The 26,019-nt window shown below is 44.7% G+C and overlaps 1 protein-coding gene and 1 long non-coding RNA gene across 11 annotated transcripts in view; one reads left to right on the forward strand and one right to left on the reverse strand.

The window, feature by feature from the left end:
* The window catches only part of KAZN (kazrin, periplakin interacting protein), a 712,699-nt gene that overhangs the window by 382,152 nt on the left and 304,528 nt on the right, over positions 1 to 26,019 (reverse strand). For 2 of the 8 annotated variants that reach the window (XM_074934067.1, XM_074934075.1), the window contains one exon: positions 15,589 to 15,778. In XM_074934067.1, coding sequence (XP_074790168.1) covers positions 15,589 to 15,778 — 190 coding nt within the window. Of the gene's footprint in view, positions 1 to 15,588; positions 15,779 to 15,901; positions 16,183 to 16,578; positions 16,601 to 16,968; positions 16,991 to 17,291; positions 17,489 to 26,019 lie in introns of those variants that run through there. The other 6 variants (XM_074934068.1, XM_074934073.1, XM_074934074.1 and 3 more) reach the window with 6 other exon arrangements.
* On the forward strand, positions 16,907 to 25,517 carry LOC141974391 (uncharacterized). Of its 3 annotated transcripts, none has more exons than XR_012635738.1 (4): positions 16,907 to 17,374; positions 18,117 to 19,105; positions 21,868 to 22,157; positions 25,063 to 25,517. It is a non-coding gene; the product is annotated as an uncharacterized LOC141974391 (long non-coding RNA). The 3 variants fall into 3 exon arrangements; XR_012635739.1 differs by having other exon boundaries at positions 16,907 to 18,677; positions 18,774 to 19,105; positions 25,063 to 25,507; XR_012635736.1 differs by having other exon boundaries at positions 16,907 to 19,105; positions 25,063 to 25,504.

Consider the following 26,019-nt stretch of genomic DNA (forward strand, 5'->3'; position numbering starts at 1 on the left):
CTGAGAGATTTGTGTGTAGACAGAAGAGGAGTTTGGGCTCAAGCCTAAGTCTGAACCCAGGCTCACACTCCGGTGCAGATGTGGCCTAAGAACAGACAAGGGATTCAAACCTATTTAGGAAAGTGCTTCCCATTAATACTGCGCGATAGGTATAATCCTGAATCAAAGATGTGTTTTGCCATCCCAGAATAAATGTGAATATTGGAGGAATTACACGAGGGATGAAACTGGTCCACAATGAATACACTTCAAACCACACTGAAGAGCACGGTGTAGCCAGATGTATTAGATTCGACCGTTTACCGCACTATCCTAGAAACGAGGCATATCCAAGGAGAAATAGCACATAAAATGGTTCCCTGTAAAAGGGACTGAAGTGCAAAGTGGCTTTTACTGCCTTCACTTTGCTTGAAAGCAAAAATAAATTTTATTCCACTCCGTGTTATGAGAGGTGTTCACAACCGCTGACAGTCTATAAGGAGTTTTGCTTTTAGCATACCTGGTCTGCTGCATGTAATTACACAGTTAGGATGTTCCTTTATGCATCTTGGGTAAAGTTTTCCAAAGCATCTAGATGATTCAGAAGCTAAAGGCCCAGATCTATAAAGGGACTTAGGTGCCTAAGTCTGCAGTTTAAGTGCCTAAGTCCCTGTTTTAGATACCACTGTGATCCACAAAACCCCCGCTCGGCTGATAATTAGGAGCCTAAATTTTTGCTGTGAAAGTTCTTTAGGTGCTTACATGTCTGCCTCTGGGCATGTGTACTGTTGCCCCAGTCTAGGCATCTGGGTGCCCATCGGACGTCTAAGCCCCAGTGCAATCAACAAACCAGAAGGAGATAGGCAAAGGAATGTCAGTCTCACCTGGGGGACCCAATCTGAGGGATACCCACATCAGAATATCCCTTAGTACAGTGGGCAGAGCACTCTCTGGAGAGATGGGAGACCCCTGCTCAGATTTGTACTGGTTTCAATTGCGCTCCAGTCCTTAGGATGACAATGATCATCCGTAACATTTTGATTATACGATGCAAACGTAACCGAATACACACACAGTGTAGCATTGAAGTGCTTCCTCTTCAAAGACTCAAGCCATCACCTCAGCATGTCGAAAATACTGGCAAATCGGGACAAAGCCATTCAAACACTCCGGGTATGTTAATAAAGATGGAAAAATTCAAGAAATGAATGAAGATTGTGCAGGTGAATAAAATGAGAATTTGTTTTTTCATAGCAGATAAGGCATAATTGCTAAGGATAAAACCAAATCATTAGGCATATTAAGGTTATTAAAGTTTATTAAAAAATAAATAATAATGCAGAAAAGAAAGGTGCATTGGGGGAACCCTTTTATGATCAAAGGATGAAGAATCTGCCTTCTGTAGGGGCTGCTGTCAAATTAAACCACAAAAATAATGCATTCAAATAGCACGGACGGTCTACTGCAAAGCCAGGAAATTCAGAGCCTGATTCTCCTCCTTATGCGAATGTAAATCAGGAGTTGCTCCATTAAGTGAATGGCGATGCACATGTGTAAGGGGTGTAAATTCACCCCACTGACATTTTCCTAAACAGAGTCTGCTGTGCCTAGATATCGCAAAATAGACGGTGTAGGACACAGTCTGGCCAGAGAACCTCACTGCCTCTCTGCCAGAAAGGGTTGTAAATAATACCACCACCTAGCTCTTATATACAGAGCTTTTCATCAGCACATCTAAAAGCGCCTCACAATCGGCAATGTATTTATCCTCACAACACCCCTGTGAGAAAGGGAAGTGCTATTATCTCATTTTTACAGATAAGTCTCTCCATGCCTCCATTCCCTACACAGGAAATCGGAACCCTGTGTCCCAAGTCCTAGGCTTGTGCACTAACCACTGAACCCTCCTTCCCCTCTGGACCGGGCTTTGGTCTCTTGATGAACAAAAGGGAAAAAATGCATATGACAAACAAATGGGTCCCTGCCTCACTGGTTGTGTTTTGAGTTTGTATCTGATCCTTCATTTCTTTAAGTAGTTATTAAGCAAGCTTAGAGCTTGTGAGAAGTGCCAGACTGACAGTCCTGCAGGCTAAACAGGCAATTATCTATTGACTTTGAATGGGACGTGGGCACCTAAATGCATTTGTGCCTTCGCAAATCCGCTGCCCCCTCCCCATCCCATCCCTCTGTTTATCCACAGACAAGGGACGGCTCAAGCTTCCCCCACAGCACCCTGCCAGCATGCCTCAGCTGGGACTCCGCAGGAACTCCTCTAGGGGCACGAGACAGGACCCCAGTCTCTGAGGCTCATTCAGATCTTGGCCACTCTGCCTGGGCTGCCAAGAAAGGGGGGAAGTCAACCGAGGGATGGTTGTGTGATCACGATGTGTCCAAAAGGAACTGGAGCGAGACTTACAGCATCGGGTGAACTCCTGGCCCTACTGAAGGCAGTGGCAAGACTCCTGAGACTTCAATAGGCCCAGGATTTCGCCCAAGGTTTATTACAAATAAGAAGCTTTGTCCTCTTGTTTAGGAACAACCCTTTCACTCACCTCTTCCCCTTCCCTTGTCCAACAGAGACCCAGAACTCTGTGAGCTTCTCTGACTCTTAAAGACACGGTGCTGGGTAAGAGCAGTGGGGAGAAGTTCCTTGCAAAAGGCCCGATCCTGCTCACACTGAAGTCCACAGCAAAACTCCCACTGACTTCAATGGGAGCAAGAGCGGGCCTTATATGAAATGCTGGATTGACCCTCTATTTGGAAATGTTCCTATAGGCAATTCCTTTAGACTCCATTACAGAGCTGCTGGAACCATGTGTTTAATGGGGGTGCTGAGACCCATTGAACTAAACTGTAAACCCTGGATATGATGGAAACTACTTCACACCAGGGGGTGCCACAGCACCCCCATTTCCAGCACCTGTGCTCCATTAGAACCTTTTAAAGTGATCTCTGGGGGTTTCTGCTGGACACATGTACCCCTGTAGATCTGTTGTCTTATTCCAAAATCTAATTGCCAATCGGAACCATTAGGAAACAGCTGACGTTTATTTAATGCCCACTAGGGTCCTGTAACAACCTAGGCATAGTGTACATCCCTGGGTAGGATGGCAGCTAGCCAGTGACTGCTATGATCGGTGAGAACAGTTATACAAACAAAGCCATCTTTACTGTTCCTTCATTGCCCACATCCCACCCATTTGCCCGGTCATCCACTTGTTGAATCTTGTCAGACTTCTAGACCATGAGTTCTCTGCAGCAGGGACTCTCTTTGTTCTACTCATCTGTATGGGGCCTAACACAGTGGGGTCCTGATCACTGATGGCAACAAACAGCAGCAACAGGACCAGGAGAAAGGAAGCAAAAACCACTCCACTTTCCTTCCTTCTGTTCACTACAGCCAAACTCCTAACATCATTCTATATTTTACATAAATAAAATAGTTTAGAAAAAGTAATAATAATAAAAATGGTAATAAACCCACAAACCGATTCGCTTTGCTTTCAACCTTTATGTAGCATATTTCTTTCAAAAACTGGAAAGCCATTTTCATGCCAATGTTCCTACAGCAAGCTTTACCCTGTAGAGTCATACATGCCCCCCAGAATACAGCTTTATACTGGAAGCACAAAGGCAGCTCAGTTTGGTGGTGAAGTTCTCAGCAGAATCGTTACATAAATGCAACCCTCACCAATACATCTCTGAAGAGGCCAAGAATGATCAGCAAGAGCTGAGCAAGAGCAGAATAAAATGGATCAAGCTCTTGGGGTGTTTTAGGGCTTTTTTATTGTTAAGGAGGTGGTGGAATGAGTCATGGCAACAGTCCCATTAACTCATTATGGTCAAAACCTAGGGATGGCCTGTTCTCGCTGTTCAGCTCCTGGCCAGCGTAGACCAATATTCTTCCCAAGTTATTTAGATGCAGTTTGTTTTATGGAAATGAGGATGGGCAATTTGCTTAGAGGTGATGGACTGACGCTTGGCTTAATGAGACACTGCAAACCGTCATCTGTCATAAGCAGCGCATTTGCATTGTGTGTGTATCTGTTTGCCTAGGAAAACTGCTGGAAAGTCCTACCCATTGCTGGCCAAGAGGCTTGGAGTGCAAGTCTACTGTACGATAACCAAACCGCGAACCCTGTATATAATGGAAACAATTCAAGTCACAAGCGGCAGCACCCCCAGCACCCCTCATTCCAGCACCTATTCTAGCTGTGGGGGCAAATCTTGGTGGCACCGTGGAGGTACAACACTCATGGGCTGGGAAATGTGTTTGATAACAGCTCAGGGTGTTATTCCTGAGGAGCATCGGAGCCACACGTCAGCAGTTTTGGAAGAAGTTCTTTGGGCAATCGCTCAAAGGGATCGATTGAAGGGGTAGGCTGGGAACTGGGTGCAGAGTGTTGCCTGTGGCCTAGACTGAAAGAACTGAAGAAACAGTAAACCCCTTTAAACCAGGCTCATGCCCTAAGGCCGTACAGTGGAGCCATAAACTGGAGGCTTTCAGCAAAAGACAATAATTCTTGCTGTGGCCAAGACCACACACTTTTTGATCTCTAAGGGAGCACAAGCCAAGCGGCATCACACTGGCTTTTTACAATTAGGAAAACAAATGTATGTTGATTTCTGCCAATGCCATGTTTTTGCAAGAATTAAAAGGCAAGCAAAGATTGTGACTCAAGTCTCAGAGACTCTCCTATTACACATCCCAGACGCAGCCATTACTGGCCCTACTCTGCACCAACAGAGGCACAAGTCTTGTTTCATTGTCACAGCAAAAAAGCTATTTATACACTTGCAAGTGTCAGCTCTCCTGTTTTAGACTACTTCTTCCAGGAAAAATGGAGAAACCCCACCTTGGAAAGAGACAAAAACACGTGTTCCTACTTTTCGTAGAGCCCTCACCAGAACTTTTAAAAACTTTTTAAAACTTACATTATTGTCAACATAAAAAATGGTTCACCCTCCCTCTCTCCAGTGGAGGAAACGAAGGCAAGCTCTTGGATCCTTGAACCAGCAATCATACAAGGAGAGAGACAGGTAAATAATGGAGGGAACACGGGGGAAACAGGTATGTCAAAGGTGGAGGACTTGGGAGGTTCCAGTTCTGTGTTGACTAATTTGCCAGGTGCACCTCACGGAGAAGGAGCATGAGATTTCAGTTTAGAGGGGGAACTGCCTCCGGGGTGAAGTCATTGGGAGGAATGGCTCAGCCAAAAAAATAAATAAATAGAAAGAGAGAGAGAGAGAGAGAGACAGGCAGCAAAGTCACATCCTAAAGGGACAGTGCTTATAATAAGAAAGTTAACATAAGCAGAAAGGAAAAAAGAGAACTCTGCAAGCTTCAGGTTCAATGCAGTCTCTGCATGTTGAGCCTGTCCTTCCCAAAGCCATGCTTCCCACCTCTGTCTCCCAAATAATCCATTTATGGTTTATCTGTGCAAGGAAGTTGCAGGGCTTAATTGCCCCCATCCCTACCCTGGCAGCAAGGTCCTCCATGTCTCAAGTTAGCCAGGTTGCAGGCTCCAAATGTTCCTGCCATCTCTTGGTGGGCAGGGAAAATCTGTCCCTCCTCAACCCCTCTACAGGAGGGGCTTGTATTTTAAATGTCATGATGTTTGATCACAGGCTCGGACATGGCGAAAAAGGCTTTCACGTTTCTTTTACTTTCAATATAGACCCAGCTGTCCTAGCACTTGCACCCCAAGTCGATGGTAATCAATAAGAGACAATTTCTTTACAATCAGTTCTGTAAAAGGCTCATGGGGAATCACAAGACAGGAGCTAGGAGCATAGACCAGAAAGTCTAACTATAGAAATCCATTCCTCACCAGGTCTTCTAGCGTTGGAACACGGCACCCTCTTTCGGATCATTTTCTGCACTTGAAAGCACAGGTTTTAGTTCCTCATTATATGTCAGAGTGAGGAATATAGAGCAGCAATTTAGCTTTCAAATAAAGACCTAACAGCTCGTCAGGCATGGTGAAAAGGGAAAGCTACCCCCCAAAAGCCACCTTCACAAGGGGCCAATGCACCAGCCACCGCACCTCACCAAACAGACCTGCACAGAGATGTGCAACTGCGAGTGACAGGACTCTCCGCTAATGATAATCACTGAGGTATATTTGTCCAACCGCTCCATCACTGTGGGCGCTCATTGAGGGGATCTGAGAAAGGGAAAGACTAACAAGATCAGAGGAGTAAGTAATTGATCCGATTACTTAACTCGGACAACAAGAGCCTGGCTGGTTTGCACTGAAGCATCATGACATCTTTGGTATTTATAGTCTCCAGCCTGTCCCACATTGCATCCTAATAAATAACACTGCCAAGTTGTTCCTACTCTAGCTATAGAGCCAGGACATATCATCCTAGGTCCTCTTGGTTCACAGTCTCTTACCACCATTGCCTGGTCTACAACAACAGCTCTCAGGGCCTCTTTTGTACTGTGACCCATGTCCCAGAATTATCCTTTGTTCCTGGTTCCCACAGCCCCACGGTAATTAGCACACCAATCTACGAGGCACTCCTAACACCCCAGGACTTGTAACTAACCGAAGTGGCTTCACCATAATGGGAGTGCAGGGAACTCAGAATGCCAGCAAGCATCTCCAGACAATTGCTGGCTTGTCTTTCCTTGGAGAGTAGACCCACAGGTCTAGACACCTCCAGGTTTCCCCAGCAGCCTGCTGGGAGGTGACTTCACTGGAAGAAGCAAACACAGCTAAGACCCTGCACACAATAATTAAAATCTCAGGCAAGCCCAGGTTACGCAGACTTTGCCAAGACAGTCTGACCTACAGGAAACATTTAATCTCAAACCACTTCTGTGGCTTCCTGGTGCAGCATCCTTCCTGATTTTAGGCCCCTATTTCCCTAACTTTTTGTTTTGCTCGCTCTCTCTCGGCCTCAAAAGCTCACTGCAGACTGCGTAATAATACTTTGCTTTAATACAGTAACTTTCACCCCAGCATCTTCTAGCACTTTGCAAACATAGGTGAGAATTCATCCCTATTGTGCAGCTAGATGGACACAGAATGAGGGTTAAGCCAACGGTTTCTTCCACCTGGTTTTTCAGCGATGCTGAGCACCCGCTGCTGCCTTTGACCTCAGCATGCATCTCCGAAAATCAGGGATAGCCATCCCCCCAGACTGAGCTCCTACAAACTGAAGCATCCAAATGTCAATGGCCACTTTTGAAAACTTTGGCCTGAGTGACTTGCCCACAACTATGTAGCAAGATGGCAACGAAACGGATACTAGAAACCAGATCTCCTAACTCCTAGTAACTTGAGCAAAACAATGCTAGTAAACAATGAAGCCCCTGTTCTCCAAAACTCTTAAGGCCTAGGGAATCTTTTGCCCCAAATTATCTTCAGTCTCTTCCGCTGCTCTTGTAAACATCGTAATTCTTGCTTCTCTCCATGACATTACCTAGAGTGAAAGGCTCATTTCCAATGCACTAAGTCCTTCAGTCTTCCTCAAGTGAACATGAATTCTTCAGATATTTGGAAAACAATGCCTCTGGTCAACTGAGCCATCAGGGTATCGAATATAAATATAATTGCTGCTCAGCTATAAACACACATCATCAGTCATATTACAAATATACCGAATTTGCAAGCTGCTGTGTCAGTATCAAATTCTCTTATCTCATGCACGGCTGTCAACAAGAAATTATGAGAATTGAATTTTAATAAGCTGGAGACTAAAGCACTGTCATACATCATGCCACCACTGAATCTTTGTGTATGAATTAAAACAAGTAAATAAGTAATGTTTGATGGTTAAATAAAATGTATAAGCTAATCAAGGAACGGGAATTGCATCATTTGACAGAGATCGGGGAATATGTCTTGTCAATGTATTGCTTATGCAAGTGTGAACAAGCTAGCAAATTGCCAATGCCTATGGAAAACTTAAAAAAATAACAACCTTAAATTCCAAGTCTACATATTTTGGTGCTGTTTCAGTATTTAAATCAATTGCTTTCTTCTCCCATCCCTCTGTTGCAGGTTCACATCATGAATATTCACTGACTGCATATGATGTGCAAGTAACTTTCCAGAGTTAACACCAATGCTATTCTCAGGTGGACTGGCAGGAATTTGGGGTTCGTATCTGCTGCCTTTTTGGCAAATAGTCAATGGAGCTAACTGAAAGGGGAAGTACAACTAAGTATGAGTAAAGGTAGCAGAAACAAGCTGTACATTTGTAAAGTGCCCAGAAACTATGGTGATGTACATGCTACAAGAATGTAGGCAGATCTGATCAGACAGATATAATCCTTCTTGATCTTTCTGAGATAGGGCTGAGTACCCCACCCTACACATCCAGGAATCCATGAGTGAGTGTGGTCCAGTAGTTAGAGAAAAGGCCCTGGGACTCAAGAGTCCAGCATTGAGCTCCTAGTTCTACTTTCCCCATAACCTCAGTTTACTATCAGTTATATCGGAAAAGGGGATATTAATAAGGCTAACCCATCTCCTAGTGCAGCTTAATTAATGTCTGTTTGTAAAGCACTTGGAGAGCCTTAGAGGAAAGAAGGTCTGAGTGTTGTTATAAATATTATCCTACTAGTTCTAAAGGAAATTACCTGATTAGGCAGAATTTGGAAAAAGATGTAAGAGGGATATTTTTAATTAAAAACACCAAAAACTTGAGTGTAACGGGGACCTAAAGTGCTGTCTGCAAACTGGTATGCTGAGCCTCGAAAAAAAAAATCATTTGAACATCATTGTGCACAGACGCATTTTCCAGTGTATTTAATTGTTCTGCAAACACGCAACTCACTTCACCCTCTCAGCTGGGCAGGGAGTCAAAGGAAAACAAAGTGGGAAATACGTTGAAAAATAACATAATGATCAAGGCCCCAATCATGCAATGAACTCTGTGCAAGAGGACCTCTGTGCCCAACTGGATTTGGGTGCCTGATTTCTGTAGTCTCCTTTCGATATCCCAGACTTAACGCTTTGGAAGAACAAAAAGCAGACTACATTGCTAGGAAAATGAACACTGTAGATTCAGAACAACTCTTGCTGATTACTCACAAAGTCGCAATAGCACAGACTGCAGAGGTAACTGATTGCCTACTGGGCTAAAGGCAAAGTCTTCCCGCTATAGCAATGAAAGTATAAGATCATTAAAGGAAAAAAGAGAAAACTCTGTGTGGAATGTCAGGATGATAAAGGTCCCTGGCCCTCTGGCATCACTGAGCACCACAGTTGCTACTGAATTTCTCCTAGTACCGAATATGCTGCAGACTGTAGTGGAATACAGATAACGGGAAATCCCTGAGTAGATCAGTAGGGTGTTAACCCTGCTGTCTTTAAAGAAAGAACACTGTGGACCTTATTCTCAGAAGTGCAGACATGACAACTGTCATCCAGGCCACAACTGGGTACTGAACCAGGGATCTCCAGAGCTAAGAGCATGAGCCTCTACAGCTGAAGCTAAAGGACCAAGTCCAGAAGATAGGAGCTGTAGCAAACTCATATCCTCTGTAATCAGACAGAGGGTGACATACGACCCACACTAACCAGTGAGTTACATAACAGCTCCCACTGACTTCAGCTGGAGTTGTGGGTGCTCACTACCTCTGAAAATCAGACCCTATGGTCTTAACTGCACCAGCCCCCTTAGTAGCTATAATCCTCTATGCTTTCAGCGCCATTCAGCATATCAAAGACAACGCTTCTCAGCACAGCGAGTTCTGAGCACCACTACTATCACGGCCAGCCAAACAGAGTTGTAAAAGACGAAGCAAGAGTAACCAAATGCTAAACGAGATGTTGTTTCAATTAATACCATTTAGCCATTTACAGTGCTTTACATCTTCAAAGCGCTCTACAAATATTACCTAATTAAGGTGTTCGCCTTCGAGGCTGCAGGTAGGGACTTCAACTAGCAGCAAAACTCTAGGCTAGATGGACCAACTCTCTGCTCCAGTATTGCACTTCCTCGTGGCCCAATCACCAGCCTTCCCATAGATTTTGCAGCAACTCCTTCTGATGGCTGAGTACGTAGACGCAGATTCAACAAAGCACTTCAGCAGAAGTCAATGAAACTAAAAGGCAGGTTTAAATCCTTTGCTGAATCGGGGCCAAAGATGGTACTAAAGCCACCATAATATGGGGCCATCGATTATGGTGCAACCCATGCAGAGTTTGCCTCAAAAATCCAACTAGTTTACTTTTGCAAATCCGTCTGAAACTCCAAAGGTCTAAGCCCAGATGGTGAAATTCACTCCTGTGCAAAGGGACAGCACAATGCCCATGCACCACTTAAATCTGAGGGTTCAAGTAGGATCTAAGTGGTACATGGGCCCCTTGTGCTGACCCCTCTGCACAGGGGTGAATTTTACCTAGAACGAATTGCTTAACTGATGTAAAGCATGGCAACAAGAACTCAGAACATATGGGGACTAAATGAGACCATGCGTCTTGTCCTCCTAAAAATGCAGCTAGGTGCCTAAAATACCCATAAAAATCTGGCTTTAAGTGAGTGCAATTCCATCAGCATCACTAGCGGCTGCGTAAAATAGCTAAAATTGCTGCACTGAGAACTAAGGACATTGAGTGTTAATTTCACCTCAGTCTGTCCTCACTCTCATGGTGAGGCCAAAGTCACTAAAATATTTTCTCCAGTAAACTTAACACTTTGTGGGGTGGGGAGGCGGTCAAGGTTGTTAGGCTGAAATCCCAACTGACCACGTGTGTTCAGGCCTGTGGGAGCGAACAAACGTTGATCACATTCCCCCACACACACCTCCCTCCCCAGCAGTCCTCAGATGCTCATCCTTGCCATGCAGTAAGTAAATTAAAAAAACAACAACAAAACATTACAGGAAGAAAAAGTATCCTTGAAAAGTCTCTCTTCGCTGTTTGCATACAAGAGAAAAATCCTAACAGCACCTCAGAGAAGAGCATCATCATGCACACTGGTTTGTGATTGTGGGGTCCCAGTCAGTACAACGGTTTTAAAAACAACATTTGCAGCAAATTACACTGAGTTAACAGCCTTGGAGCACAAAGCCCTTTGTTTTTCCGCAGGACAGATCCTCAGGTTGTCTACCGAGCTTGGGCAGGACAGAGCAGGCTTTCCACATGCACTTCCCCATATCCAATGTACATTAAACATGACCTGGCGTGTGTACCTGTATGACCAAGAGAATTTGGTCAATCCTCAAGCTCTCTTCTCACATGGGCCTGCAGCATTTGTGGAGATTTTGTCATGTTCTTGTCCATTTAGAACTGGTCCACCGACCAGTTTCACGTAGTCTATCAATCCGCTATCAGATGGTAAGAACTTTCAGCTACTACCAACAGGGGCTGCATTTGAACCTGTGACCTATGAGTGAAAGGCTTTCTATCCTGTAAGCCAACCCCTGATCTATCAGTCCCGTTGCTTTTCCAAAGTTTATTTACTTAAATCAATGAGCTTGGCAGCCCGGCTATTTAAAACCCATCACAATTAAGTTATTCAAAGAACACAGAGACAGATATTTACAGGGGTGCTGGAACAATTTGTACAGTGGGGGTGCTGAGAGCCATTAAACCAAACTGTAAATCCTGTATATAATGGAAACCACTTCAAGCCAGGGGGTGCAGCAGCACCCCTAGTTTCAGCACCTATGGATATTTATTTTCACTATCATCCTTCAGAGTGTCCCTTTAAAATTCTTGGGAGACAACCCAATGCCCAATACCAGTCTAAAGAGTTAACCTATAAAAGCAAACGCAGAATGATATAAAAAGGTATCTGCCACAAGACATACGGTAGTAGGACAAATTAGGAAGAAGATATAAAACACACAGGGAATCTAACCGGCGTTTTGATGAGACAAAGTATTCTTCCCATTTTCTCCCATAAGAACGAAAAATGCAATTCACTTCAAACGTAATTTTACACTTAACCGATTGGCTTCTGTTATAATACTAGCAGTACATGGTTGTAGTCACATTTAAAATAATAGCCTCCTCTTTAACTCAGGCAAAAAATAAAACAGAAGTGTTGGCTACACCGCCACAGACTCTCACTTCAGCAGGAAAGCACTCTCTGTCATCACTCCTACACAGACACCCTGGGCCCAATCCTGAGAATTGCCTTGTGCTCTCCACTCCCACCGACCCACTCGGTGGCAGCAGGCCCCCAGCGAGAGCTAAGGGTGGTGTGGGACGCTCTCCGAATGCTGCAGAAGCAGGCACCGAGTATACCTGAGTGTAACTCCCTTCACAACTTTACAGCTGATCCACTGTATATTGATGGTTGATTTTCACCGGTGCTGAGTTATGGTTGCTCCTCACCTCTGATCATTGGGACCCAACTCCTTAGATAACAGAAAGATCCCACTGACATTTAAGTTTGTATTTTTAAATCATGCATGTAATTATAGTAATTAAACAGAAATAAGGTTCTCCACTGGGCACAAATTAACACTTTGATAAATGGCTTTTTTTTTTAATAGGTTACAACAAATCTATTTTTTTCAATTATGCTGAGAGTAACACATCAAACTGAATAAGCGCTTTTCAGTCACTCATCAAATTACAAACTACTACGAACAGCTTTTTCAAAGCATCCCTTTAGAAAATACAAACACAAACGCACACACACAAACACACCAGGGTGTTACACAAACCAATCAACTTTGCTGCTGCAAAAAGAGGACAAAAACCAAACAAGTACTTAAGGCTAAAACATTTTGCAGGGGCAAGGGGGAAAATGTAAGAAAGGATTCATAAAAACAACAGACAATGGTATCCGACAGGCTTTGCTAGCCATAAGGCAACATTTTTAACCTGAGAATCTAAGCTGATGCCCTCTACAGTACATCGACATTCCGATTATAGATCATTCAACTCGAGAAGAAAGATGAAGGGAGGTTCTTCTTCACAGGGACTTTTGACAGGGATGTTCCAAAAGAGAGTACTTTGGTGAGTAAAGTCCACTACATTTCAGGGGTAATTTATTTTTAGGCTCGGTTCCTTTAAAGTCCACAAGGATTCAATGAGATTAAAAGGGCAGACAAAATACTTTTTTACTGTAAAGTAACTGATAGGTCCCCATACAGAGGGGATATGAACACATTAGAAAAATAGGGACCCAATCCTGAAAATGCTTAAAACCACAGGTGGTATCTTTTCTTATGTGACTGGAAGGGACTACGCACATGAGCAAAATTAAGCATGAGCAAGATTGGCCGCTCCGTTTACTTGGACAAATTCCTGATTGCACAGGTGGATTAAGTTTGTGTAATAGCTACAATTCCCTGTGCAGCGTAAATAGCAAAATATGACAAGTTTGATGGAACAAATCCACAAATTACTCTCTCTAAATCAATTTGTGCTAATACTTTAATAATGCAACACCCATGATGTAAAGGAATAGCAGTCTTATGAGAACAGCAACACTGCATTTTAGAAGAGCGACTATGTTTTAAAAGCTACAGGTAACATATACAAAATACAGCTGTTAAATAATGTATACACATCATACCAAGAGACCCTTGCAGTAAATATGTAATAAGTAAATAATATCTGCTGACATTTTTATCACGCAGGTACAAATTCAACTCAATTATAGCTCTCTCAAGGCAGGGAAGGGTTCACACTATTTCTGATCAGACATAAACACTGTTCTGAGTGTGAATTATCTTGAAATTCAGTATTTACCAGTTCAGTATTTTTATTTAAATGTTTCTAGAGTAATTGTGACCCAAGCACTATGTTCATGAGTATAACATAGCATATTTCAGCCAGACAAGAAAAAAGACAAACCCTACAATCTTAAGAGCTGTGCATCAACAATTTAGCACTCATTTGGTAACCCTCATGCAAAATTAAGACCATACGTCATTCACGACATTACATATATCAACCTGTTTTATATGCTCAGTCTTTGCTACTGAATCTAGAAGACTTGCTAGTAAAGTCCACCTAACTTTAGTGAGGGGGGGCGTGTAAGGGTTAATTGTTGGAAAAACAGATGGATTCTTTACTACTTTTTAAACCCAGGGTCTTTATTCTTAGCAAAACTCATTTCTCTGCCATTTGCTAGTTAGAAGACAGCTCTCTCCTGTGATGCATAAAATCCCCAATACCTTGCATTCTGCAAATACAACACTCCTATACTTTTTGCTAAGGTGAGGTAATCAAAAGGCACATATTAGTAATGCCTTCCTCCTTCCCCCCCTCCCGGACAGGTTATGACATTTGCCAAATTCCATGCTAGAAAACTATGCATTAAACAGCAGGACTGAAACACATTAATCACAATTATAACATGGCTGCTTTGTTACCAAATTACCGATCTGATTCTTAGACCTTCATCAAACTCTAGGCACCAGAGAGTGAACTGAGAATGGAATTCAACCTGAGCAATGCTAATTTGCAGGTTAAACAATTCACAATTGCCAAAAAACAAATATTTTAATTTTTACTTAAAGACATTTAAACTGAACCCATCACTGAAAAAAAAAATAAATGTAAAAATGATCACCACCTATTAATTTAAAAAAAAAAGAGAAAATCTGAGATCTAATAGCTACCCATTTGTTGTAGTAACCATTCCATTCAATTGCCCTGTTTTAACTCTTGTTTGGGATTTCTGCAGCCGAAATTGTAATAAACTGAATTTGCGGAGAACATATGATATTAAAGTCAAAAGCTGATTAACAGAGAGTGTCAGATGCATTTGCCATTTGACTTCACCAATCAGAGAAACAATGCATTTTTGGGACCACCTCATCCAGTGTTAATCCTTGAAGGATTACCAACAGCTGCCGGGGTTGACAGTGTCAACATAAACTGGCAACCTATTTCTACCATCTCAGCTACACAAGGAACCAGTTCAAGATAAGACTGCATCTATCCCACTGTCCTATCCCAGGAGAGATTAATCCACACCTTAGCCAGATTTGGGAAGATGTCCACCAAAAACTAACCAAAACAACAAAAAAAATCCCATAGATGGACTTGTTTTCATAATGCCCCAGACATTTAAACTCCATGCAGTGCAGCATCCCATTGTCTTGTTTATTTTACTGACTGGATACAGTGCAAAGGGGCGGCGGGGGGAGTAAAGCTACAACGCAGGTATAAAAAATATCTCATTATCAGATAAAAGGAAAAGTGTGAACATGTCAACACGCTGCCGTTTAAAACAAAACCTTGTTTTGGCTACAACATCTGGAGCGTTTTTAACCCCCCAGAGGAAGATCTGCAACCGGAGTAAAAAAATCAGGTAGGTAGATGGATCTTAAAACGTTGCACTTAACACCTCACAAGAACGGAAACCCCCAACCCTGCAATTAAAAGTTTACACACAGAACCGGTTCACAGTGGGTGGGAAGGGGGTTCCAGGGATTGCTTGGCGGAGACCCTCCCCTATTCCACCCTCCTCCCCAACACATACAGCTCCGGCTGAGGGGCACTCCCCCCCCTCAGCATCCTTGCCTCAAACCGCCACCGAAGAGCAAGAGGGAGAAAGGGTTAAAAGTTGGACAAGCCACCGATGCTCCACCCGGGAGTCAGCGAAGCAGCCGAGGCGCCAGGGTGAGCGCTGCGGGCTGGGACCGGGCCCCCAGCCCGCGCCCGGCGGGCCCCTCACCTTGCGCGTTGTGCTGGTTGTTCTCCATGATCGAGGGGGTGGCGGGGCCGCTGCCCAGCTCGGCCAGTCTCCTGCTGGTGGCTGTCAGCTCGGCTCGCAGGTTGGTCATCTCCTGGCTGGCCGACTGGATAGCTCCATCGATCCGCAGCGCCAGCTGCTTATTGTCTTCCATCATGTTCAGGATTTTGGCCTGGGGAGGAGAGAGGTGAGAGAGAGCCGCATGATGCACCAGCCAGGGGTGGGTGGGTGGGTGTGGAAGGGGGGCGGGTGGCTGCCTCTCTCTCCTCCCCCTCTCCCCCCCCCACCCCACTACCTGTTGGGTCCCCTCGCCGCTGCCTCCCTCACCCCGGCGCAGGGATGCGCGCAGCAGGCTCCGGCCGCAGGGGACCCGCGTGCGCTTTGCCGCTTCGCGGAGGACAGTAGCGGGGAGAAAACAGGGCAAGCACCCTTTCGATGGAGCCTACCATCTGCGGCGGGGGAGGTGGGGAGCCCTGCCCGCGCCGGCTCCGCCGCAGCCCCCGGCTTTGCGGGGCGCCGTCCCCAGCCCGGCCGCCTCACTGGCGCAAGGGCAGCGGAGGGGAGCAGCCCGGGGCGGGGGTGGCTCCCCCGGGCGTGCGTGCGCTCGCCGGCCTGGGGGATGCACCGCGGGCTCTTCCCTCCCCTGCCCCTGCCCCGGCGCCGCGGCGCGACGCGCTGCCCCTCCAGCCGCGGCCACGGAGCGCACGGCCCCGCGCAGGGCTCCGGCTGCCTGCGCGCTGGGGCGCCCGCCGCGCCAAGCGCTGCCCGCTGGGGGCAGAGGGTGGGAGGCCGCCGGGGAGGGGGGTGCAGGGAGGATGCGGGGGGGGGGGGTTGCACGCGGGGGGAGGAGGGCCTGGGAGGGGGAGCCGGGCGCTCCAGGGAGAGGGGAGGGCGCAGGGGCGGGCCGCCCCGGGAGTTTGTTTTGCAGGGAGCCGGGCCCGGGGGGGGGGGTGGAGGCGGCTGCCCGCCCACCAAGGGGCCAAACTGAAAGCGGGGAGCCGGGGCGCTGGGAAGCTGGGGCCGGGCGGAGGAAAGGCGAAGGCAGGGGCGTCCGTCCCCTTCATCCTGGCGCGGCGCGGGGGAGGGAGGCCCGGCTGGCTGGCTGGCTTCGGATCGGGTTGCAGCGCGGCCGGTGGGAGCCGGGTGACACCCCCTGCTCCGTCAGCCACGGAGGGGGATGGGGCCGGGAGAGAAGCGCTGGGCTGGAGCGTGCAGTCGCCATGCTCAGGAGGGAAGGGGCTCCTTTGTCTGCCCGAGGGGAGAGCTCCTGGGTGCATGAATTCCCCCCCCCCCCAGCGCCTCTCCTGGCACAAGGGGGCGACTCGTGCAAAGCGCTGCCCCCCTCCCCCGACACCCAGCCACCTTTGCACCCCGAAGTGGCCCCAGCCCTGGCTGTGCCCCTGTCGGCCTTCGCTTGCCACGGGGATCGGAGCGGCTGTAAGCGGAAAGGGCCACCGGGCTTAACGCAAACGCTGGGGAAGGCGGGGAAGGAGCAGCCAACGTGCCCTTCAGAATCGGGAGTATTCACGCCGGGAACCTGATTCTCGAGTTCCAGCCATGGGCCAAGAACAGAGCCCAAAGACCGACCACAGCAGCCTGAAAGAGCAGTTTCTCCTACTACACCGGCTCACCCAAAGAAACCCTGCAGCAACTCACTGTGAATGCATAAAATCCAAGAAACTCACCAGCCACTTGGTGACCATTTGCAAATAGAACAGGAGGCAGAATTCATGGAACACCCGATCTTTCTAGCTACTGTTCCCTTGGGGTAAGAATAGTTTCTCTCGCTGCCACTTTTATCCTTAGAGCGTGTTTTGGTGGTGATGGGAAGTCAGGACTCTTGGGTGGCGGTGGTGGCGGGTTGTTTTGTTGTTCCCAATTCTACCACTCAACTCAATACATGCCCCTGAGCCCATCAGTTCTCTCTAGTGCCTCAGCAAATGTGGCAAACAGAACTTTGCAAGGCTGGTTAAATCTGCCAGGTTGAATTCATTGTCTAAAGGACTTGAGATCTTTTGATGAAAGATGCAATGAGAGTGCAAATTCTTCTTCTTTGTCCCTTCCCTACACGGGGCTTTGCGCACAAGTCTGCTGCATGTCAGTGCCCAAAGAAGAGTAAAATGGACCAAAAATCTCTGGAAGAGGATGGGGGGCGGGAAGGGAAAGGCAACAGCTTCTCTGGTATTATTTCATAAGCCACATCCACCCAGCAGGTGCTGCAAGCTCAGTGGGTGCTGCCAAGCTCAATGGGGCATGTACCCACTGAAGCAATGGAGAATTACTTGGCATCATAAATTACTTTGCTTCTAGAAGGAGCAATAACATTTTGCAGTGTCTTTTCAACACACTGCAGGTAATCTGCTTGCATGAGGACTGTGGGACTTTGATTGCACCAGGCAGCAAAGCTGTAGGCCTGAATTCATGACCAAACAACGCATGTGTTAGGGGTTAGACTAGATGACCCTTGCTGTCCCTTCTAACCCTATGGTTCTGTGATTCTCTGGAAGCAGGTTTCTGTCACCTGGAAGCTCTGAAGAGCCAGACCATCACTCCCTGTTTTCAAGAGGGAATGATGCAGTGGAGAACAGCAGTTCAGGAGACACAATTGTATCCCCATGCACCCTTTAAGGCATGAAAGGGAGGACTGTTCCCAAAGTAAGCCATAGCTCCCTGGGAACTGAGCTCGGCCAGTCTCTAAGTAGCACTTCTCTTGAGGTACAAAAAATGGCTCTTACCCTATTGTTTGAACACGGGAAAATATTATGCACAAGATTAAAATAAACATTTTGGGGAAACAGGGGCAGATTGAGCAGTTACTGCCATGCTGCCTGTTGCTGCAGTATGCTCTCAGGTCTGCCCTGTGCGTTTGGCTCCCCAGCCAGGCCTTGAGAGTGCGCTCAGGACTTGCAAATGCAAGGACGTTTCCAAAATCTAAGCACTTTCAGCTGCTTAGTCTCTAAGGTGCCACTAGTCCTCCTTTTCTTTTTGCGAATACAGACTAACACGGCTGCTACTCTGAAATAGGCATCACAGCGACCTTGACAAAACTACAGCAGGAGAGGGACAGAAAGGTGGGTCCTGTCCCAGCAGGCTGCAAAGATGGAGACATATTATTTTCTGATTTAGAAAAAACAGAATTGATCTCAGGTTTGTTTTTCCTTTGGCAGTGTAAACACCATGTGACGGTGGGGTTGAGCTGACCGGAAATCATGTCAGTTTTCAATTGCAGGCTGGCTGGTGCCAGCTGTGCTCTTCTCTGTCTGGACTTGCACCATGGCATTACAAGAGTGGCCACTTCGATGAGCACAGAGAATGTCCTCATTGGCCCCAGAAGCAGCTCTGGTGTAAAATCACCACTCAGCATCTGAGGGAGGAAATGGTTTAACAAACCAATGGGCTGACAGTTTCTGCTGCTCGCTCACGGGAAGTGAAATGAGGTAAAGCAAAAGTGCGTTGTTCTCCAGCAAGACAACGATCCTACTGGGAGTCGTGGAACAAGGTACTGTAAAGCTGTGAATCTGGAGGGGGTTGGCATGCAATGAGCCTCCAGGCAACTTTCAGGAATAAAAATAAAATGAATCTGTGTTCACATGCTGTCAGTCTGCTGTAGTTTGCTTTCCGATTGTGCTATGGTCCCTGAGAACGTCAGTTCTGATCCTGACTGTACTTATGTCCATTCTGCACTGTCATAACCTCCACCAACTTCCACAGGGACGCTTGGAGCACACTGGACTAAGGAAGAGGCCCAAGTCCATTGGGAATAGACAGTGCTCTACCATTCCCCGATTGAGCCTGTAGGTACTTAAGGGCAACATGTCACATCTGATGAAGTGAGCTGTAGCTCACGAAAGCTTATGCTCAAATAAATTTGTTAGTCTCTAAGGTGCCACAAGTCCTCCTTTTCTTTTTGCGAATACAGACTAACACAGCTGCTACTCTGAAACATGTCACTTAGGGTTTGTCTACACAGCAGGGGAATGTATTCTGTGGGGGAGTGATTTCTAAAGCGCACTCCTGTCTTGTGCATTAGTTGGTCCATGAAGACACAGTAGTACATTAAAGCACACTAAGTAACCTTTAGTGCGCACCAGCAGGGTCTATGCAGACCAATTAATATGCAACACATGAGTGCACTTTAGAAATCACACCCCGGTAGAGCACATTACCTTATGGTGTAAACAAGTGCTAAATTATGGAAAGTTTGGAAACAGTATTTCAATAGACACAAATAGTGCCAAACATTTTACTGATTTAATCTCAGATTAAGATGGCCACAGCATTTATGGGGTGAAACTGCAGCCTGTGGAAACTCTTAATGAGGTTGTCACTCGAGGAACTTGGACTGTGTCCCACCTAGGGAAAAGGGATTGGCCATCCTATGGGGTACTGAAAATTAATCCCCTTCAGTTTTCAAAGTAACCAGTATGAATTCTCCAATACACAGGGTAAAATTCTGTTCTCTGCATATTGGAACTATATGCTGATATTCTGGTCTCTCTGCAAAGGTGGATCTCTCAGCGATATCAATGGGTCTCCCACATATACACTGTGTGGAGAGAATATTGGTCTGAAGTCCTCTCTAAGGGCTTGGCTACAAGGGGACATCCAGGAACATAAATTCAAATTAACTAAAGGTGTGAATTTGAAGTGGATTAGTTAAACTGCATTAAACGCTGTGTGAACACCATCCTTCAGAATTAATGTGGCCTTACTTCAGGAAGGCTGCTTAATTCTGAATGAGGGTGTTCACACAGGAGTTTGATGTGGTTTAACTAATCCATTTCAAATCCACACCTTTAGTTAATTTGGATTTATGTTCCTGGATGATCATGTGTAGAGAAATCCTTAAGACTTCGTCTACACTACAAAATGAAGGTGTTTGTTTTGTTTTTTTTATAGCACCGGTAGGTTTACCATTGCTATCTTTAATCTAGCTAGCCACAGGTCCCAGTAGTAGTGAAGACAGGTGGTATAGGCTACCAACCTCGGTACAAGCCTGCCAGAGACTCTGGGTACATATTCTTGTTGCTAGTCTGTGGTGTAGCCCATGCTGCCATGGGTTTGCTAGTATTGTTACCCACACTAGCTAGATTAAAACCAGGCATACACTGTAACACCGTCATCTGGAGAACTTTGTGGCCTGGGTATATTACCTTGAAACAGGATCTACCTCAATAATAATCTTATTTAACTAACTACAGGCTCAATAGATTTTTCTAAACACTAAATATCTGAGCTGTTTCAACTCCTTTTTATAATATCAAAAGAACTTGTCTCATTTTAAAGCTACAGTCAAGCAGATGAAATCTACATTTTTTGATTAGTTTTTTTTTAAAATAAGATGAAAGAATCTATTTAATAGAAAGTATTTAATGGTTATTTTTAAAGGAAAAATTATTTTTGACTGACAATTTCCAGCAGTGTCTGCAGCCCAAACATTGCAACACTTGGGCTAGTGCATGAAAACCTCAAAGTGACCAGAAACAGACGTGGAAGTGAAGCTGTCTATTTTCATTACTTGCATTTATTCAGGGTGGATAAATGGCATAAATGAAGAATGAATTTGAATTTTGAAATTCTGTCTTCATCATTTAGGTTGTTATTAGTGACAGAGGCAAGGACACTTGTTACGTAAGGTTTGTTTTCTGAACAATGTAAATGCTTAGGTGCATGTCTGACGTGTATGCACATTTAATGCAACTGTGTATGCAAACTAGAAAATTACATATGCAACTAGATGATTGAATGTGCAGTTGCCATCACATATATGTAAAACCATGATCCGGGCAACAATTTACATTCTATACTGTAATAAAATACAAGCTTGTGTACTATCAGGGCTTAAATTAAACTCATCTTCTTTAAACCCCAGGCCCATTGTTTTTAGCCTACTGTTTTTTCTTTTAAATTAAACCCGATGTGAGCCTTCCAGGAAAGCATCCAACATCGAAGGCAAAGCCCAGATTACACGTTTAGTCAATGTAACCTCAATAATAGACTAGTCAAGGTATTATATTGGTAGCATTGAAACCTTTTTAAATTGGGGATGTGAAAAAATTTCTACACTATATTGCCTATTTTAAAAATTGTTTTAAAATCTTGAACGTTACCATAATAACCCAGCCTTAGAAAGCTTCCTTATTCCTTTTAAACCCCTTTGAGAGTCCCCTAAAGATATCCGAAGAGATTTTCTCCTTCCCCCTGCCCAGCAATAGGGAGCAGCTGGGTCTATTTAAAATTGATTTTGATCTCTCCAAGCAGGATTTGATTTCTCCGCACACTGAGCTTTTGCCTGAAGAGAGTGCACAGTAGAGCAGAAATTCTGAGATGTCAGCTGGCGTGGCAAGAGTCGAAGAGAAAATGAGCAGCTCACTCTGTGCCCACTGGCATAAGCATGAGACGGCGACACGGGCAAAGTGATTGTCAGTGTGACAGTGGTTGGAGTTTGCTGGCCGTATACAATTAAAACAGAATAAAGCCCTCTTCCTGCTGAGCTCCAGATCACAGATGGTCCCAATGGGGTGCAGCAGCATAAGAAATGCTCATGCAAAGTAAGCTGCCTTTCCATTAATTCCTATTAATTGGGTGTTTCAAGGGCTTCAGGCACCATGAAAGGGCCAAGGCATCATAAAGGGACATGAGGTGTTCATTTAAAAACAGACAATGCTGCTCTCTGAACAGGCTGAGTGGTGCAATGGCTGAATGCTCTGTTCTGAAGAAATGCTAGGATCCTCTTGGTTCAGATGGAAGTTAACCCCTCCACCGTGATCTCAATTCTCTCTCATTCTCTCTCTCTCACACACACACACTTTGCCAAAAGCCAAATCAACCTCCTTGAGATAATGGCCCCAATCCTGAAATCATGCCCCATGGAACTCTGTTCACTTCAACAGAGCTCCACGCAGGTCTGACTGCAGGAGTGGGGCCCTATTTAGACATTTTGTAGTGAACTAGACTAAGTATTTGGGATAGATGAGGCCTTTCATTTCTGTAGACCTAGGTCAAATTCATTGCTGGTGTAAGCAGGTGCAACTGCATTGACTTCACCAGAGTTATGCCAGCTTCTGTCAACATTCATATGTATGATCCTTGGTCTCAGTCTCATCCCCACTGAGTCTGTTTCTACATCACAAAGCCACTACTTAGTTTGGGTTGACTGGCAAGTTTTCCTGAGGAACTGTATTGGAATGGCAGGCTAGGACTGGGAGAATTGGAACAGCCGGGGGTCTGCCCAAAAAACGAGAGAGTCAACGTTTGTGAGCGCTTGGGATTTGTCACTTGACACAAAGTTTTAAAATTACTTTGTGGAAGACGCAAAGAGGAATTAAACAGGGGAGGGAATAATGAATTCGTATGAAGCCATTTCACAGGGCAAATATTTTTTTAAGAGACTATAACAGAAAATTATGCAGCTCGAGTCCCCTTGATTGGTCTGAGCCAAACGCAACCCAGGCTACATGAGAGAGCATAAAAACACGCTCCTGTGAATTGCATACCCATTCTACTAGTGATGTGATATACGAATTACATGTTGAAATTGCTCAGCAGTACAGGGCCTGATCATTGCTGCAACCACAAAATTGAGAACATGACCATGATGTGTGGTAACTATAGAATACCTGAGAGATTATTATGTGTGAGATTAATTCCTGTGCAGAGGGCCAAGCATCACTTCAATCCTCAAAACAGGGATTAAATTAGACTTTAGTGGTGCAGAGGCTTTGCTCTGCAGAGGGGTGAATTTCACCTGACATCTAGCATATTATTTTCTGACAACAGCGTTAAATGCTATGTTATTAAGCAGGCACAAGCAAAGGGAGGATCACAGTGGAAAATCTGGGTACAAGTGCCTGTTCCATAAATGAACCCAAACTAAGAATTCAAGCATAGACAGCAGGTGACACTGGTTGATACTCCAATCAGATGATGCAGCTGCACAACAGAAATGCAGTTTATCTTTGAATCAGCCAGATAAAGACTATTTTCAGTTAAATGGTGTCCACATTTTTTAAAAAAAGCATTTTGGGGATGATTTATGGTTTAAGGGTGAACTTTTCCAAAACGCCTAAGGGATTTAGGAGCACAAATGCTATTGAAAAATAAATGGAACTTCTGCTCCTAAATCTCTTAAGTGCTTTTGAAAGCCTCCTTACACATTGTTTACTGCATCTAGGATTTCTCCAGCTGTCACATAAAAGCTTTTATAACAATCAAAAGACAAGGAGAATCAAATCCATGTTTTCCCCCAGATTATTGGAATATTCTGGGGGTTTGCTGTTGTTGGTCTTTTTTAAATTCTGAGTTTCAATCAAACAACTTGACATACACAGGATCAGCTCCATTGTGCATGGTAATGCCAAGTACTCCATGTACTCTCCCCATATGTGGTATATAAAAGGAGATTGACAATAGACAAGACAACTAGCTAAATCAAAAGACAACATCAAATAAAGCTTTGAAGATTCATGGGGGCAACAACACATTTGACTTTTACAGAGCCTGAGGTCTGTCCATGCACAGACTCTTTGGAAGGGAGAACATGCCACTAATGTGAGTTGAAAAGAGGGGACTTATTGTGCAAAAGAAGCATTCCACCCACCCCTTTCTAACACTGCTCGCTACGGGCCTGGACCTGGGAAAATGTGAATGTCTTCAATGCCCATTGACTTCAACAAGAGTTATTATTATTTATGTCAGTGCTTAGAGGACCCAACATGTAACCATACTTTACAAACAGAATAGGAAACAGTATCTCTCCTGAAGAGCTTACAATTTGAAAAGACACAGCAGATAAGAAGTGGGAGAAAGGATAGTTAGTGGGGTTCTGTTTTTCAGGGTTTATTAATTTCATTTTTCTGGGTTTATTTTTAGCAACATTTGAGTTTTATGTAGATGTCCAAAATTCAGGGTTTTTTGCAGGTCTCTCTCTTTGTATATCTGTAATGAGTAACGTAGATTATGTACATACACTGTAATGAGTAATCTCTTTGTAATGTTCCCTAGTGCACTTTAACAAAGTGTAGTTTCAAACAGCACTACATTAAAGTACACTAGAGAACTTTCTGTGTGTACCCAGCTGGGTCTGCACAGACCAATTCACATGTGACATGTTAGTGTGCTTTAGACTTCACTCTCCAATAGTCCTCATTACTGTTCCTTTTCCATGTAGACAAACTCTTACATCTAAGTAACCAGTTCTGATGTTTTCCCAGTGTTTATTGGATAAACATAAATTTCTTTCTCTCGCTCTTTTTGGTGTGGTACTGCGGGTGTTTTACTGGCTAAAACCGAAAATCAGAAACTCTAATTATTGCTCCATTTTACAGATGGGGAAACTGAGGCACAGAGTGATTACGTGACTTGTCCAAGGTCACACATGAAGTCTGGAGTGACATTAGATCCTCCAAGCCCCAGTTCAGTGTCTTACCTCCACTGTCACCTTCTCTCTTATTCTAGGTGTTCAGCATCTTGTAGAATCAGACACAAACTTAACACCAGTATTCTTAAATATCTGAAAAGTTGAATATTGAGCAACAAGTTTCAGGAGAAGTGGACTTTCAGAGAAGACTACATTTTCCAAGCTGTGATAGAAGATGTGTGGGTGCGTGGAGGGAATCCAAGTAATATTTGGAAATATTAAAATACAGTGTATATTGTTTGGTATTGCTTTAGATGTCTGAGTTTTTTCAGGACAGGGAATGTGAGGGAAGTCGGAAATGAAAGGGGTGGGGTGTAGGAACGAGATACCATTAAGAGTTCTAGCCAACCACTAATTTGCTATTCAGTTTACCAGCCTGTAGTTTATTATGTATGGTATGTGAAGGAACCTGTTTAGCCAAAAGGGAAATGCCTTTTGTGTTAAGAGTGACCCTAATCTAATATGGCCTTTTGACTTGACTCAGTTAAATCCTTTCTGTTTCAATTAAATAATCAGCCACAATTTAATAAAATGAATTTCCGTGTGTTGTCTCCGTGTCTGATGACTTTAGAGATCAAGAAACCTCATGTAAATTCTGTGAATTACTTTTTATCAGCTTGTGTGTCACTTCCACAAAAAAATGCTGCCTGTCAGTTTATTAAGATTCTTTCCCCATCTTCTCATTGCAACACTGTTTACAATCATGATTCCCAGCTGACGGGGCTTGAAATAGCTCTAGTTTCTTTTACATCTGCCAACAAAATTGGCCCTTTCTGACTGGAAAAAGGGCCCATCCAGTGTAGATAAATTTCCGGTGGGGTCTTCTGTGTTCCCTTTTTCATTGTGAACTTGAATTCTGTGCGGTGAATAGCAATATCTTGGCCTATTCCAAATTTTAGTTGAGGCATCCACTGAGCAATTTGATAGCAAAGCAAGTCTCCCTCCCCCAAATCTAATCAAACAGACGAGCAAACTTACAAACTGGCCACTAGAAA

Source organism: Natator depressus, chromosome 18 (genome assembly GCF_965152275.1).
Source record: "Natator depressus isolate rNatDep1 chromosome 18, rNatDep2.hap1, whole genome shotgun sequence".
NCBI classification, from domain to species: Eukaryota; Metazoa; Chordata; order Testudines; family Cheloniidae; genus Natator; species Natator depressus.